This window comes from Colobus angolensis, unplaced genomic scaffold, assembly GCF_000951035.1.
Source record: "Colobus angolensis palliatus isolate OR3802 unplaced genomic scaffold, Cang.pa_1.0 Scaffold197, whole genome shotgun sequence".
Taxonomy (NCBI): Eukaryota; Metazoa; Chordata; class Mammalia; order Primates; family Cercopithecidae; genus Colobus; species Colobus angolensis.
This window is the reverse complement of record NW_012115121.1, coordinates 2,299,383-2,316,875: the sequence shown is the minus strand read 5'-3', so window position 1 is coordinate 2,316,875 and position 17,493 is coordinate 2,299,383. Positions and strand designations below refer to the sequence as shown.

The following is a 17,493-nucleotide window of genomic DNA, read 5'->3' as shown; positions in this document are numbered from 1 at the left end:
GAGCTCTACCTTCTTCCTTTCCGGCCTGGTGTCTCACTCCTTCCTCAGGTCTCTGCTCAGCTGTCACTTCCCCGAGTTCCTTCCTAAGAGCAGCCCACCGCGTTCCTCGCTCCCAGCCCTTCAGCCCCGTCGGCTATTTTTTTTTTTTTTTTTAAACATAGGGTCTTGCTCTGTCATCCAGACTGGTGTGGAGTAGCACAATCACTGCTCACTGCAGCCTCAACCTCCCCAGGCTCAGGCAATCCTCCCTCCTCAGCTTCTCAAGTAGCTGGGACTTCAGGCAGGCACCACCATGCCCGACTAATTTTCGTATCCCTTGTAGAGACGGAGTTTCGTCATGTTGCCCAGGCAGGTCTTGCACTCCTGAGCTCAAACGATCCACCCACCTCGGCCTTCCAAAGTGCTGGGATCACAGGCCTGAGCCACTGTGCCCAGCCTACTGACTGGGATATCAAAGATATTGAAATGAGAAAAAGCTCATGGAAAGATTAGAAAGAAACTGTGCCTCCATCACTCCCACATAAGAAAGAAAATGAGGGCAAGAATCTACCATGATGGCTTAGTAAAGACATTCTCTTTGAGATCAGTGCTATCCTCTGTTTCCACACACGTTGCTTAAAGGTTGCTTGTGTGTGCCCAAGGGGTCCCATACCCACCTCAGCCTCCGCAGCCCCAAATGTAGCCCTCCTGGTCACACATACCATCTACACCCTCAGCCTAGGTCAGGTTCCTTTTTATAAACTCATATAGCATTTGTTAACTTTTCCACTTGTAACTTTTCCTGCTAATATTCACCTTCCCAAGTAAAATACAAACTCCATGAAATGACAATTTTCAGTTCGAAAACTCTGGTACCTTGAAGAGCCACAGTGGTCAAGTCCAGCAGGAAGATCGCCAGCACTGAGGCCATAGGTACTCTGTCCTCTCCTGCCATATGTGCATTTATACTATGTCCCAGGAGCTTACTGTATAGAAGGTCCTAGGCTTACAAAGGTGGGCAAGAAAAAGTCATTGTGGCACGAGATTGCTAGCTCTCAAGTTCCCTTTGTTCTTAAGCACACAGCAAGATTACACATCCGTGTCTTCCTTTCAGTTAGGCATGACCCTGTGAGTAAGTTCTCTCACAGGAAATGTGAACATAAATGACACAGGCGCGGCAGCCTCGCTTTAAAATCTCTCAGCAATGTTCCTCCATCTGTTACTCCTTCTGACTGACTGGGATGGAAATGATCACAGCCACCTTAGCAGTCACGTTTTCTTGTTGTTGTTGTTTGTTTTGACATGGAGTCTCACACTGTCGCCGAGGCTGGAGTGCAATGGCATGATCTTGGCTCACTGCAATCTCCGCCTCCCGAGTTCAAGCAATTCTCCTGCCTCAGCCTCCTGAGTAGCTGGGATTATAAGCACCTGCCACTACGCCTGGCTAATTTTTGTATTTTTAATAGAGACAGGGTTTCACCACGTTACTAAGGCTGATCTCGAGCTCTTGACCTCAGGTGATCCACCTGCCTCGGCCTCCCAAAGTGTTGGGATTACAGGTGTAATCCACCATGCCCAGCCCAGCAGCCACATGTTAAACGGCAAAGCCTCCCTTGACCTTGAGGCCCAGAAAAACCTGCATAGGACAGAGCCTGCCTGGGATGCCTGGCTTGGCCTCTGTGAATCAGTAATACAATTCTTGTTCTTAAAGCCCCCGAGATTTGGGGGATCTGTTAGTACAGCCTGGGCTACTGTAACACAGTTATCAATATCAAGAAGCTCACATGTTCTAAGAAAGAATTTCTATTATTGTGAAATATGTTCCAAAGAGCATTCAAGACTAGAGCAAAGCAGGAGGTTAAATTTGTAATTCAGTGTTGCTGGCTTGAAAGCTGCAAGTTTTGCTATAGGCAAGGATGAATAACCAAAGTCTTCTAGGCAGACAGCATGACAGACATTTTTCTCTGTATAGGCAAATAAGCATTCTGAGCCAGTATCTCTGAGGGAGGGCCTTGGTGGTGTGCAGGTTTAATAACCGTCTTCTCACTACACACATCTCCCACCATCTTCCAGAAGACAAAAATCAAATCTCCATTGTTTCAGTCTCTGAGGGTGTTTCAAGGACTCACTTTACCTCCTTGATGTTTTTCCACTACAGTGGTGGCGAGCGTTCGGTGTAGAAGGGAGTTTTCTGAAAGCCCCAAGGACGAGGCCAATCCACAGTGTCTTGGGGGATTAGTAGCATCCCTTGCCATCTGGCTACCCCAAGACCTCAGGACAGAGGGAGACCCCAAAGGTTTCTGAAGGCAACACAGTGGCTGGAAGGGCCTTGGATCTTTGGACCCAGTCTTGGTTTTGTGCACTTTCCAGAGCAACTAAAAGGCACGTGGTCTGAGTTTCACCGAGTCAGGAAGGGAGAAAGAGAGAGAATGAATGAACAGACTAGATGGAGGATGGACACGAAGGAAAATTTTTTTAACAAATTAATATTTTTTGCTGCCTAGGCAAATGGCTTTTGTGAAAACACTTGTATGAAAAGCAATACACCATTTGTTTTTACTTATTAATCACTATCATTAGGTTTTGATGCAAATGGGAATTTACAATAAAATGAAACAAATAGGATCAGGGATTATATACAATACTGTGATCAAGTGATTTGTGATTCAGGCAATGTACTACTTGAAACACGTATCTGGATTTCTCATTCCAATTGCTGCAGATGCTATTTGAGGAAGCAAAAAATACAGAAAGAAAAATAATTAGGTTCATTAGGCTAAGACTAATACAAATAATATAAACAACACATTTATAACATACCGCATTGCAAATAAGCAATGTTTTTAGTATAAAAATTGCATTTCCACAAAGAGGCTAATAACAAATATGATTAAACTACTTCAGAAACACGTCAAAGTTGTATGAGTCACACATATAGAGTGTCACAGTCTACATAAAGCTTTACTGAGAATAAGCCATGTGAAGGCCATGTCCTGGGCTGAAGCGATCAAAGAAAGGGCTTTTCAACTGAAGCTCTTGCTTCCGGAAAGCTGTTCAAAAAGCTGCCCCATCAGGTTCAGCAGACTTGATGACTCCAAATTTGGCTTTTTAAAACAAGCTAAAACCTCCTCCAGAGAATCAAAATGTAGGACTGAGGTAAAGAGATATTACGCAAGAAGGAACTTTTCTGTTGGCGTAGGAGATTTGAATGAACTCTTTCAAAAATGCTGGTACATCTGACAGGATGGGTCAACCACATATTTATAATACTGACAGAAGTAACACTGCAACACCAAGATGAAAGACAGATAGCCTATTGATACGAGCAAGAGAACCAGTCTCCCTCTTCTTTCTCTCACTTCATACTAAAGATTTTATGCTGCAATCTCAGGTTTACCCTATCTTTTCCACCTTTTCTTAAAATTTATTTTTCTCTGGACTTTCAATGTTTCCATCCTATACAACAACATACCAGCTCCACTACTGATGCATTTGGTAATAAAAAGTCACATGGTAAGTACTTGCCTTAAAAAATGACTTTTATCATCTACCCCATAGGTGTTTTTACAGGATGCAGGTTCTGCAGACTGATATATTCCCAAATCATATCAGAATATTACAGCTGTCAACAAGGAATTTTCGCCATAAAAAGTCAAATTTTGGCTTTTTCCACTATCAAAAGCCAACTCAGCTGAAGCTTATCTATTTTCTACTATAGTAGTTATTTTGAATGTATGTAGTTAAAGAGGCCTGTGGCTAACAGACAGGGATTCTATGCACAAGATGAGCTTGTAAGTATGTGCCCATGTAGTGCAAGGCCCTGTGAACCCAACAGGCCCGCACCTCATCCCATCCAATGACTATACTTCAAAGGGAAAGAAAGATGTGGATTGCCTGTATGGTGCTTCAGTATGAGATCTCTGAGCAAGCTCGGTTGGTTTAGCAGATCTAGCAAGAGATAAATAATAAGAGAAACCAACATAAAGGTAATCAGAAGTTTCAAACTTTCCTTTTAATTGATGAAGAGGCACCCTGCTCCAACTCCCCAAACATAAAGCACTGCACATTCCCATTCCAAAACCAGTAACCTGCATTGCATTCACCTAATTTTAATTTACATAAAATACCATTCTGTGACTAAATAACTGGTATTGCAATAGAGGGAAGCATGATTTTAATTTTTTTTTTTTATTTTAAAAATCAAAATCATATTTCCACGCACTTGAGTTCTGGATCAAATATATTATCTACAGAAAAAACCCACAAACTCTTATAGAAATGTTCATATAATTTTAAGCTTAAATTATTTTAGGTTGACTTTTCTCCTTTAGTTTTATATTAAGTATTGTAAACAAACCTAAAATATTCAAGTGGAAAGACATTAAATTAGTTACATACTTATCATGTCATTTGGGAAAAAAACCCATCTTTGCCACGATGTTAAAAAAGGGAAAATCAGGAAAAATGGTTTCCACAGATATTTAAAGTTTTAATGGGTCCTCTTCTCCAAGATGTTTTTCTCCTCACCTTTCAATTTCTTTTTTAAAGTACTGCTGAGCAAGAAAATACATTTTCTGCCAGGTGTGGTAGCTCACGCCTGTAATCCCAGCATTTTAGGAGGCTGAGGCAGGCAGATCACCTGAGGTCAGGAGTTCAAGACCAGTCTGACCAACATGGCGAGACCCTGTCTCTATTAAAAATACAAGATCAGCCAGGCACGGTGGCACATGCCTGTAATCTCAGCTACCTGGGAGGCTGGGGCAGGAGAATCCCTTGAACTAGGGAGGCGGAGATTGCAGTAAGCCAAGATTGTGCCATTGCAGCCTAGGCAACAAGAGTGAAACTCCATCTCAAAAAAAAAAAAAAAAGAAAGAAAATATATTTTTCTTATTATATAATTAGATATTGGTCAAATATCCCTTATCCAGAATGTGTGGGACCAGAAGTGTTTCAAATATTTTTGGATTTGGGGATTTTTGTATATATATAAGGAGGTATCTTGGGAGTAGACCCAAGTCTAAACACAAAATTCATTTGTTTTATATACACCTTATACAACACAGCTTGAAGGTAATTTTATCCAATATTTTTAAGAATCTTGTGCATGGAACAAAGTTTTGATTGCACTGTAACTGCCACCTGTCAAATGAGGTCAGGTGTAAAATTTTCTACTTCTGACAAAATGTTGAAACTCAAAAAGTTTAAGATTTTGGAGCATTTGGGGTTTTGGATTGTTGGATCAGGAATGTTCAACCTGTACTATTTGGGGTTCAGTTGGAAACTGGCTTTACATTTTTAAAAGCCAGTGTAGACTGTATTTCTGCCCTTCCTCCCCTCAAGTCAAATACTCCACTAAAAAAATGAATATTTCAGTTTGAGGGGGAGGCATTATATAGAAAACCCAAACTATAAAACCATTCTTATTCCATAATACCTCTGAACCTGAGTTTACTGTTCTTTGAAAACTCTGTTTCAGCTAATTATAAGAGAAACAAATCCAGTGACACGAGGGCAGGCAGGCCCTGCTCTGCTCTGATCCAGAAAAGCTTTCTGATGTCAGGGAGATGGAACTGCCACCATCAGAACCATGGCACTTTGGGTGAAGGTGTGTCAGCGACCAAGGGGGCAGGAAATGGGCAGTGACTAAGGCGGTAGGAAATAGGCAGGCACATGGTAAGGTTCTCCCAGCCCATCAGCCCAGTGATGGCCTTGATCTTGAAGCTGCACTACTATCTGAAAAGCACAATTACTGGTGACTCTTAACAAACTTCACCATACTGGGGAAGAAGACTGTCAAGTAACTGAACTGGAAAGATGAAAAAGAACCATCTCTAAAAATTGATGCTGTCAGAAGAATAACCTTTGTGCAAGTCTTGCAACATCCTCATTCAACCACAGGAGGGCAGAGTTTCAGAACCTCCCCCACAGTGAGCTCCGTGCTCGCGGTTAATACAAGGAAAGCGTTATTTAAACAGCCAGATAGAAATATACTGCATGTTCCTTTCTAAAGATGACAGAAGCTTTTAGAATTTCTTAAACCTGTACTCATTATTTTGTCTGGATCCAAGGGGCATAGAATCAACTTTAGGTATCTTTCATATGCTTGGAATCTAATTTCATGAATTTATTCTAACACATAAATCAGGTAAGAGAGAAATAGATGGATAGATTTTTTTAAAAAGAAATTAGCCGCCCTGGGTACTTAAAGTAGACTGAGTATTGAGAGATTTACAAAGATATAATTCTTTGGAAGATTACAGAAGATGGAAACAAAACCAAATGTTTCACTTTCAGGTACTAGAGTTCATTAATTCTTTCACCAAAAGCACATCACCGAAGGAAAATCAGAAGTGGTTTTTTAGTTATTATTACAGTAGTTCAAGACCCAGGGAACCCCTTGAGATGAAAACAAAACAAAACAGTATTCAACTGTTCTTCACAAGACTACTTTGTACTGGCAAGACTTAGAGGACTTCTGGCTTGAAAAATATTGCTAAGAAAACTTAAAAACAACAACTACTACTACTGTATTTTGGACAAAACAATTTTTTTTAATCTGTCTTGTAAAATCCTTACTTCCTTTGGAGTCTCTGATGGCTACATTTCATTTGAGATGTTTGGCAGTCACGGCTTCATGGGTTATGGATACTGATTATCTAAACCCTTAAGTCAGAATAAACAAACAGAGTTCATGTAAACCTGGCTGCTATTGGAGTCCTCTGACCAAGAGATCATCGTGAAGAGTGTGGAGAGCCTGAATGCCCATGGTGGAAAAGTTGGAAAAATTATAGGTAAGAAATAAAACACAGGAGATTCAGACGGCTGGGATGACTTCTGAGCTGCTCTCTATACCTAAGACCCTTTCAAATTCTAGCTGTAAAAGATTTTTCATGCACTGTGGTGCCAGATGTTTCTTGCAATTTGAGAAAAATAAATACTCTACACAAGAAAAGGAAGCAAGGCGTCTACGCTATACTTTGAGGATGCTCAGGAGCCAAGGCTCCTGCTTGGCTTTCATTTCGCAGGGCCTGCAGCAGCCTTGTCTCTGGAAGGTGCTAATTAGGGCTGGAAGTGGCCTCCTCTGGTCAAGACTCTCTGACCCCCAAGTAAATGAACTTGTTACCATCCCAGTCCCCAAACAGATCCCAACATTACGTTTGTTTTTCTATATCCTGATTGTCACACCTGAAAGACTCTCCTTAGTATACACGAGGCTTACTGCCATGAGACCAAATGACTAGAGAGCATCTTTTAAGAGAGAAGCTTGCTCATTCAGGAAAAATTTAGGATTTGGTACAAACTGCAGGCCACAGGAAAGCTGACATATTGTTTTGGTGTGTATTCTTGAAAACGTGTCATTAAATCTACAGTCCCTTGTCAGCATGCTGACTTTTCCGCTGCCTCAAGGAGTCTTCCACCACCTCTGTGTCAGCTGGGCAGGGCTTCTCAGAGATGCCTTCTTCAGCTTCCTCAGGCTCTACTTCCTCCCGGGTCACACTGTCCTCTCCTGGGGGCCCCTGGTCATTGGCCTCACTTCTCTCCTCATCCACACCAGCAGCCAGGTTGTCCTCCTCCTCTTCTTCCTCTGCTTCATCCTCGTCGCCAAGATCTTCTTTCTCTTCTTCATCATCTACAAGGCTGTCTTTGTTTTCTTCTTCATTTGAATCATCTTTTTCCTCCTCTGCATCCTGCAACTGTTCAGCCCTATGAGCCTCCTCTGACCTCCCATTCTGCTCTGTGGAGGGAAGAAAGAGGAATATCCTCTGAATAAACAATGGTAATTCAGTAATCAATGGAGTGTGTTTAGCTGTGAAATAAAAATAGAGGGTAAGTGACAGTTTTTTCTATCTTGAAGCTATGGTCACAGAGGACAGATTCTCCGGTTGTTATCCTAGCCCCATTTAGGGCTTCTCCATCTGTCTCTGGAGATTTCATGGACCATAATGACTTAAGCAGGACGTGTGGGCAGCAAGGGCAAATTTTCCTTTACGCTCTGTATTTTGTGTCTTGTAGAAAGCTCAGTGACTCTATCAGTTATGGTGATTGGTTCAGAAACGTGACAAGCTAAGCCACTCAAAGTACTCCCCAGGAGTTCTGAGTCAGAGTCAGGAGAAAAAGCCTCTTTTTCTTCAGGGATTTTTAAACAGAGAAAATGCGCAAGGACTGTCAACAGCTCTTATGAATAAGCCACACAGAAAGAGAAACCTAACATCACTCAGGCCGTGCTTGAAGCTAGAATGTCCCTGGGCTTTTCAGTTATGTGAGCTAATAAATTTTCATTTGTTTTCCTAAAATGCTTGATATTGGGATTCTATTACTTTTAAGAATTCTAAGAATCATATTTTCAAATTATCCATGGAAGTCTCAAAGCCTCAAAAACTTCAAGAACTAAAAAGAAGCATGAGTTTATTTAAACTCCCACATAAAATTCAACAATTACAAAGTCTCACGAACATCTTTATGCAGTCTCAAAAATAGTCTGGAATAAAGACATGCAAATCCAGGGGCACCTGGCCCCAGAAGTGTGCAGCAGTGGAAGGATTTGGGAAGACTGCTTTTAAAGGACTTAGGAGAGTTACTAGCACACAGTAGACTCAATATATATTGAGCTTTCCTTCTTCCCTTCTAGTTCTAGTTAGAATAAAGGAAAATATGATACTGATTAATGAAACGCACACACTTAAAAAGAAAAAGCAATTGCCAAAATGAATTATTTCCTAATTTAAGAAAGGGAGAAAAATAATTTTTGTTCAAATCTACCTAGAAAACATATTTTAAGAAATGTGGTACTGATGATTTGGTCACCTAGTAAATCACAGAGAAAACCCACTATCTATATGAGCACAAAAAGGCACATCACAGAATTCCAAAACCACTATAGATCACAGGAGCTTATCGTACTTACCAGAACGCTCAGATAAATGCCTTGGAAGCGGCACATAGAAACATTCTGATATTACCACCAAGACCTGGAGGGGAAAAAGTGATTTTACAGTGAATAGCTAGGACATTTATTACCAAAGGGCCTCAAAATGAGGCCTTGCTTCTATAATCAGATATTCTTAGACTAATAATTAGCAGCTAGTCAAAAGTCTTCACAAGAGACAAGGATATAATTAAGAATTTCCTACTTTTCAAATGTGACATAATACAGGAAAATATTAATTTAGAAAGTGGTCACAAAGCCGAAAGTCTACCGAGAACCCACTATAAATAGATGAACCAAGCAGGTATAAGAAGATAGACACTATGAACCAAGTCTTTTTAAATACACTATTCTGGACAACCAAACAACTCTTTATATAGGCTGTCCCTTACCAGTGGGTAACCCGTGATTGAGTGGAAGAACATTTCACAAATATTACAGCCAGCTGTGGGTGGGCAAGGACTGAGGATGACTTTGAAGGAGGGGGCATTTAATGCCCTGGGCAGTCAGGAGAGAACAGCAGCACCGCCTGGCTGCTCTAGGCTAAACCAAGTTGGATCTCCATGGGGGATCTTGGATCCAGAGAAAGCCCTGAATGCCAAACTGAGGAGACCCAGGAGGTGGGGCAATGAGTTGCAGGAAGGCTTGGTGGGTTGGGGAACAATAAGCTCTAAGCCACTAAATCAATTTGAACAACAAAGAGAAAAAAACATTCCATCTGAAATGATTCCGGTTTGAAAACCTTACCTTTTAATGTGATGGTTACATGTTTACTGGCTATTCCAGGACATGTTTTTTTTCTGACTTTTCTTTTTTATTTATAATTGACACACAGTAACTATATATACACGGATGGGGTACAATGTGATGTTTCAATGCATGTATATACAGTATAATGATCAAATCAGGTTAATTACCATATCCATCACCTTAATTTATCCTACTCTTCTATTCTGGAAAATTGTACATTCAACAATTTTATCTCAGGTTTAGTCTATCTAACTTAGTCATTTAATTTTGACTTAGTTGGTGAGGTTACAAAAAAAAAAAATTTAGATCCTAGCTTCCCCACAGACATGTCATCCTTCAAGGAGTCTGGGCCATTCAGAGCCCCTCAGGCAGCTTTGACCCTCAGTATACCTTTACCCTGGCATGCTACATTTTAAATATTCCCTATGTGGCTAAGATATGAAAACAATTAAGAAACACTTCTCTATCATCCTAGAAGTTAACAAAAATGTCATTCTGGAATAGATGATTTAAAATGGGATAAGAATGCGGCTGTTTCAAATTGTGTAACTCTCACAAAACAGAAGTTAAAAGTACATAAGAAATTAAAGGTTACTAAAGGCAAAAATTCTAGCAGTTGTGTGTTTACTTTAATATACTTAACAGTTATAGAAAAGGCAGTGTGTGTGTGTGTATATATAAATACACATATATGTGTGTGTGTGTATATATATATACAGAGGTTTTTTTTTTTTTTTTTGGAGACAGGGTCTAGCTCTGTCACCCAGGCTGGAGTACAGTGGCAAGATTATGGCTCACAGCAGCCTCGAACTCCTGGGCTCAAGTGATCCTCCCACCTCAGCCTCCCAAGTAGCTGGGCCTACAGGTGTGTGCCACCATGCAAGGCTAATTTTTGTATTTTTTGTAGAGACAGGGTTTTACCATGTTGCCCAGGCTGGTCTCAAACTCCTGGGCTCAAATGATCCACCTGCCTCGGCCTCCCAGAGTGTCAGGATTACAGGCCTCAGCCACTGTGCCCAGCCTAAAACAGGCACTTTGAACACAGATATGTGTTTGTTATTTTTTGGAAACGTATTAACAATAAATGTATGAATCTTTTTAAATTTATGATTCGTATGCTTTGAAATTATTATTATTTTGTTAAAAAGGTTAATAATATTTTGTTAAAGTTATTTGCTTATTATGGAAGGGTAGTCTATCTCACTTAATCACTTGAACAAGCTAGAATCACTCTCTCCTTACTTCAGGCCAAGCCTCAAATAACCTTTCTGCACTGATTATCTGAATCTAGGTTTCCAAAGGAATCCAAGGTGTAGGCAGGCAGGCCTGACTCAATTTCATGGACTTGTAGTCAACATCAAAAATAATATTCTAAAACTCTAAGCATTTTCAGTAGTCTTCCAACAAGTTCACACACAACCTACATTCGCTATAACTCCATCATTGACTCGCCTGGGACCTCATACTGTTCCCCCTACAAGAACCTCACACTATGGTAGCCCCAAAACACACTGCTAGAAAAATCTAGCATCAGACAACAGATGGGAGAAGCACAGACAATCACATTCTATTTATATCCAGTGTCGAATCCCTTTAGACGAGAGCAATGGGGACGTGTTAATTAGCAAAAAGATTAATGCAACAGAACAGAACATACCCAGGACCTAATGAAGGACATATACAGATATCTAAGTAAGTCCCATTCCTATCCATGAAGTTAACATCAGGAGCCAAGTTTCAAAGATAAGCCATGATATGTATTAAGCATGTTCATGGAAAAGTCAAATCGAGCCTCTTTGGCCTCTTGGAGTTACGACTTACTGTAAGTCAACTGTTAACATTTTAAGCTTATTTTTAAAAAGAACTTGCTGAAGAGTCAAAATTCATTATAAAATATAAGGATAGACTTTAAGACAATCTTACCTTAAACTCTGTTCTTTGACATAAATTTTTAGTAATGGTCAATTATTCCCATTATAGGGTTTAGGAACTATGTGATTAGTATACAGTTTAAAGGATTTTTAAAATTTTTTGGTTTAGTTAGGGTTTAAAATGCAGTCAAACTAATCAAGATTAGGTTAAGAGAAAGAAAAAAATAATAAAAAGTACAACATGCTAAACATTTATAGTTGCCTATATAGTTAGATAAATAAATTTATTATTCAACTCTTGCCTGAAATACCTGGGGAGAAAATACACAGATATATACTGCATACTGATTTTCATGCCCAAAGAATAACTGTGTTGTTTTAACTACATTATCTATCTCAGGAAAACCAGAGTGTATGCATAAGCAGCTAGTCAGGATTCGTTTTAAACTGGAGGATAAGAACAACAACAACAAAAATCTTGCATCTACCCAAGGAACAAATTCAAAACACTGGCCTTATCACTACAGTGTTCTAATGAAGTAGGCAACATGTGAAATCACAGCTGACTCAGCTGTCTTAGAAGCTATCAATTCAAGTACGGTCTCTCTCTTTTTTTTTTTTTATCACTGTCTATAGTCTAGGCAGTACACATCTTCAAAATACTTAAAGGATAGGATTAGAAGATAAGAATTTAATAAATTTTCTATTACATCTCACATTACCAATGAAAGCAGTCTCAAACAAGCAAATGCTATTTAACTACTTAGATTACACAAAATACTATTTTTTATGTGCTTTTTCTTTCTTGGTTGCCTTTTGGTTGTACATGAAATCCATTTTGCCTTAAAGATAGAAAAAGGTTGGTATTATCTCTTACCAGACCCATAAAAAGGCCAAAAACCAAGGTGGCTATGACGAAAAAGACATAAGAACACCAAGTAGGAATTCCAAGGGTCACTGTGAAATAGTTGTGAAGATGCTGGAATCAGAAGAAAAAAAAAATATTAGTTTTTAAGAGAACCAAAAATATTTCAATCTCCCTCTCTAGCTGTTGTTTTTCCATACATAGGTTTATATATCTAAATGATTCTTAAAGAACAAGGCAATTTTATAATATTGGGAAACAGACTAGTAATCAAAGTCATTACTAAAAAAAGAAAAGTTATACTTGCTGAGAGGCCATAATCCGGATGGAATTCTGGTAGAATCGTTTTGATAGTCCTTTCTTCCACCACGACGGATGCTTGTGGCCCTCCTCCCCTATTTTAATAATTATATACATCTCGATGTTTACTTATAATAGGGCATTCATTAAAAAATTGAACTGTTTGGGCCTCTGACTTTTTAGTAAAACTAAATTATGACTTACAGAACGTCAACCATTTAAAATGTCTCCATATCTTTTTTCTTTTTTTTTTTTTTTTGGAGACGGAGTCTGGCTCTGTCCCCCAGGCTGGAGTGCAGTGGCCGGATCTCAGCTCACTGCAAGCTCCGCCTCCCGGGTTCACGCCATTCTCCTGCCTCAGCCTCCCGAGTAGCTGGGACTACAGGCGCCCGCCACCTCGCCCGGCTAATTTTTTGTATTTTTTTAGTAGAGACGGGGTTTCACCATGTTAGCCAGGCTGGTCTCGATCTCCTGACCTCGTGATCCGCCCGTCTCGGCCTCCCAAAGTGCTGGGATTACAGGCTTGAGCCACCGCGCCCGGCTCCATATCTTTTTTCTAATCAGACTCTCATTGCTCTACACCTATTCATCCTTTCAAAGTTTAGTAAATTATCAGAAAACATAAAATGTAACAGTAGACAGAAGAATCAGTTTTTCTGGTTAATTTATTATGAGTAAATGAGATTCCAGCAGTCTATGAATAGAGTGTACATCCCTTCATGCTTACTGTTCCCTAAGACTCTATTTGACGACCAACACTCTAAAAATAAGGGAAATAATCATAGCTAGAAATTATTTACATGCTAAATCATACAGAAATTAACAGATATGAACTTGCTATTTCAAAGTCAAAACATCAAAGTCTACTTAGACGTAGAGTTGCAGGAGCCATGCTTCCTCACAATGACTCAGTCATTGGTTTAAGAATCTGACAGCTTCAAAAATGGCCATTAACTAAAATTCAAACACAGGATGATATGGCTCCAAATATCATCAGCAAGCAAGGTAATGACAATGACTTGCCTAGAACCAGTAAGGCTGATGAAAATGAGTCCAAGTTTCTATTTTAATTTCCTATTTCTCAAAATCTAAATCACTCCCATTAGTTTCTTAGCTTACATCAATGCAATTAATTAACATATTTTATTCTGGCTTAATTTGGAATGATAAATAAACAAAGAAAAAAGCTTGTAAACTGATTTAGCATAATCTGAAATATCTCTCTACAATTTCTTATTCAGCAGAAGAGATAGAGCTAAAGACTCAGCAAGTATTTTAAACACTGACACATGGAATCAAAGTGTTCAATCAGTATTTGTTGAATAAGGAAAAGATGCATCAAATGCCTGAGCTGTTTATTCAAAGGAAAGCTAAACACACTCTCAAACTGTAAAGCTGGCATCTGTCCTCTGTTGATGGCACTGGTCATCAGTGTGTGTTTAGCCAGGACAACTGCTTATTAAGAGTAACTTGGCTGGACGCTGTGGGTGACTCACGCCTGTAATCCCAGCACTTTAGGAGGCTGAGGTGGGCGGATCACGAGGTCAGGAGTTCGAGACCAGCCTGACCAATATGGTGAAACCCTGTCTCTACTAAAAATACAAAAATTAGCTGGGCGAAGTGGCATGTGCCTGTAATCCTAGCTACTCAGGGGACTGAGGCAGGAGAATTGCTTGAACCCAGGAGGCGGAGGTTGCAGTGGGCTGAGACTGTGCCACTGCATTCCAGCCTGGGCGACAGAGCAAGACTTCATCTCGAAAAAAAAAAAAAAGGTAACTTAGCATTTTACAACTCAGCAAGTAAAAGGCATTATTTCGGATATCAAAACATCATTTCATTCAAACTCTTTTCAATGGAAGTTTTAAAATTTACTGTATAGCTTCCTACTTTAGAAAATACTACGTATTAAACTTAGCTTTTCTCAGGGGACACAGTATTATCAAGATTAAACCCTAAAATGTGCCAAAGAATTAGAAGATGGTCAAAGTCAATCTGCCTCTGTGCCAACCCATGAATATATTCTAGAACTTGCTTTATAAGTATCTGCTGATTTATCTTACTCATATGGTTAGGAAAAATAATGTGCAGTTTTAAGTCCTTCTATATAGTATCTCATGCCCTTTCTGCAAAATAAATGATTAATGCAACTCTCAAGAAACTTTCTACATTACTTTTTAATTTCATTAAATCATTTGCTTTTGAAGCATTGCATTCTGACTCAAACACTTAGTACTTTCAAAACATCCTCTTATTTTAATAAGCTGCACTTCAGTTTTCTTGTATCAACTTCCTTTTTAAAGGGATTTGAGTTTCTTGGAGAAACTCTGCCATCTTCTGGTCTTTTAGGTCATTATTAGTAATGATTCATTAATCAGGTTGTCCTTTCACAAGTACAGATATAAATATTTACCTGTTTACTTTGAGTCTACAACGGCTTTAAAGCCCCTTATAAGTGTTAGGATTAATGGTAACATGTCCTTGAAGTTTTGCTTTATATATGTTTCCAAAGGAATAGCTTATTAAATAAAATCCAATTCAGTTTTAGATCACTGTGTTTCTGTTTCTTTACTTACTAGGCAAAGTGACAGTTTTCACTTGTGGAAAACATTGATCCTTGTTCAATATTATACGTGCTTACCACAAGGAAATATCCCATGCTGTTCATGGAAAATGCACAAAAATGTAACCTGATGGGCATGATATCTTATACTATCATAGTACACGATTAAGTTAGAGCTAATTTTGGCTACATGCATATTTGAGTGAGAAGACGAAATTAAAACATCATTACAACAGAATAAATGAGAAGAGCATTCTAATCAGTGGTCAGATAGACTTAAGGAAGACAGCCAAGCCAAGGCCTCCATGCATCTGAGGTAGAGCCTTCTCTCCCCAGAAAGGCAAGCACTCCCGCTGGAAGTCTAAACTACTGCAGGTTGGATTAAATACTGCTTAGTCACACCCACTCACTTGTTCAGCCCAGTGTTGCAGAGTCTCATTCAAACCTAGGCTGGCCCTGAAGGACAGAGAGCCTTTGGATTTAGAGTTCACCCGTGTCACAGGATATACTCTCTGAGGAGTTCTGGAACAAGCCCTTTATCTCTTTCAGACACAGACCAAAATCCCCTAAGTATCTTCCTTACAAGGAAACAGCTAGAAAAGACTCTTCAATGATGGCCAGCGTTTCACTTCTTTCATGCTTTAGCTCTCAGCACTTGTAACAAAACATAACCTCGCAGCCTCTTGTAGGATCTATGAGAGGTACCTTACAGATGTGCACCACTGTCTCACTATAACATTCTACAAAACATCCTAAACATTTTTATATGAAAAAAACATTGAGAAGAGATATGCTATGTAAATCACAGAGGAATGTTTTCAAGTTTTAAAATACACTTTGTTTTTCTCTAGTCTAAATGTTCATGGCTTTTAATGCTTATCATCAGATATTTTAAATAAAGCCTTAAGTCTTCTGTCACATCATTCTAATAAAAAGGAAGGTAACACCCATCACACAGATTGTCCTCCCAAGGATGTAGCACATCTTATTTTAGCTAAAATTTGCCATATGCCTACATCCTCTCAAAACAACAGTAACATTTAGGAGAGGGAAGTTACACCCTATATTATCAGTGAACAGCAGAGATTCACCAAATCCAATACAAAACGCTTTAAAAACATTTACATGCTAAACCTAGTTAGCAAAAGCATATACAGGTTGAGTATCCCTTATCCCAAATGCTTGGGACCAGACTTGCTTCAGATTTCTGATTTTTTCAGATTTTTGCATTACACTTACCAAGTGAGCATCACAAATCCAAAAATCGGAAATCTAAAATGCTCCAGTGAGCATTTCCTTTAAGTGTCATGTTGGTTCTCAAACAGTTTCAGATGATGGAGCATTTTGGATTTTAGATTTTTGGATTTGGGGATCCTCAACCTATATGCTGAGCAACTGCCACGGCACCCTATCTTAAGCCTGCTATCAGCACTGGCTAAAAAATTAACAAAAGTATTCCATGTTGCCTACAAAGAGAAGGGAAAAGTAAAATAATGAAGACAACAATGATTATAAATATAACTAACAAAAAGCAATTATCAAGCACATAACTAGGTACCAGATTCTGCACTAAGTGCTCAAAGGGTTCTAGGAACAAGTCTATGCCAGGAAAAAAATAAAAATAAAAGGATTCAGGGGCCTAGACACAAAGTGTGAAACAATGTGTTTCTGGAAGAGAAGGATAGTGCCACTCTGTAGCATTGTAGCCAACTGTGAAAAAAGGAAAGACAGAAGACTGGATGGTCTCTCTGCACACATGTGCCACACACAAAACCCAAGGACTTCTAATCCTAACTCTGCCACCAGATTTGGTAGTGATGCTTCCTGAAGTTCAATCTTCTGCACACTGCTTTCATGATATTTACCTCACCTTGCACCATCCATTACAGTATTAACATTTTTCATTTAGTCACTTTAAGTTGTATACAATTTTAAAGAAATTTTATGTTGCTACTATAATATAAAATCAAAATGAATTTTGTCCTTTGAAGATGTCAACTCTCTGAGAAACTCCTCTAACTATCCCATCTCCTAGGCTTCAGTGACTCCATCTGTGAGATGGGTAAAATGTTGAGACTATCTGTAAGGACAGATATTAACAGTTAATGTGGTAATTACTTCTGTGAGTTTATATAAAAATTAAAATATACAGGTGAATGCCATCATGACTGAATTGGAAAGACAATTTAAATTTAGTGATGGAAAGAACACTGGAGATCATCTATTCTTTTTTTTTTTTTTT

The 17,493-nt window shown here is 39.1% G+C and overlaps 1 protein-coding gene across 2 annotated transcripts in view; it reads right to left on the bottom strand.

Moving 5' to 3' along the window:
* Window positions 1–2,449: 2,449 nt before the first annotated feature.
* The window catches only part of TMX4 (thioredoxin-related transmembrane protein 4), a 43,765-nt gene continuing 28,721 nt past the window's right edge, over window positions 2,450–17,493 (bottom strand). For both annotated transcript variants that reach the window (XM_011941004.1, XM_011941003.1), the window contains exons 6-8: window positions 12,404–12,505; window positions 8,885–8,948; window positions 2,450–7,714 (exon numbers count right to left, since the gene is read on the bottom strand). In XM_011941004.1, the coding sequence (XP_011796394.1) occupies window positions 7,344–7,714; window positions 8,885–8,948; window positions 12,404–12,505 (537 nt within the window). In that variant the 3' untranslated portion in view covers window positions 2,450–7,343. The remainder of the gene's footprint in view (window positions 7,715–8,884; window positions 8,949–12,403; window positions 12,506–17,493) is intronic.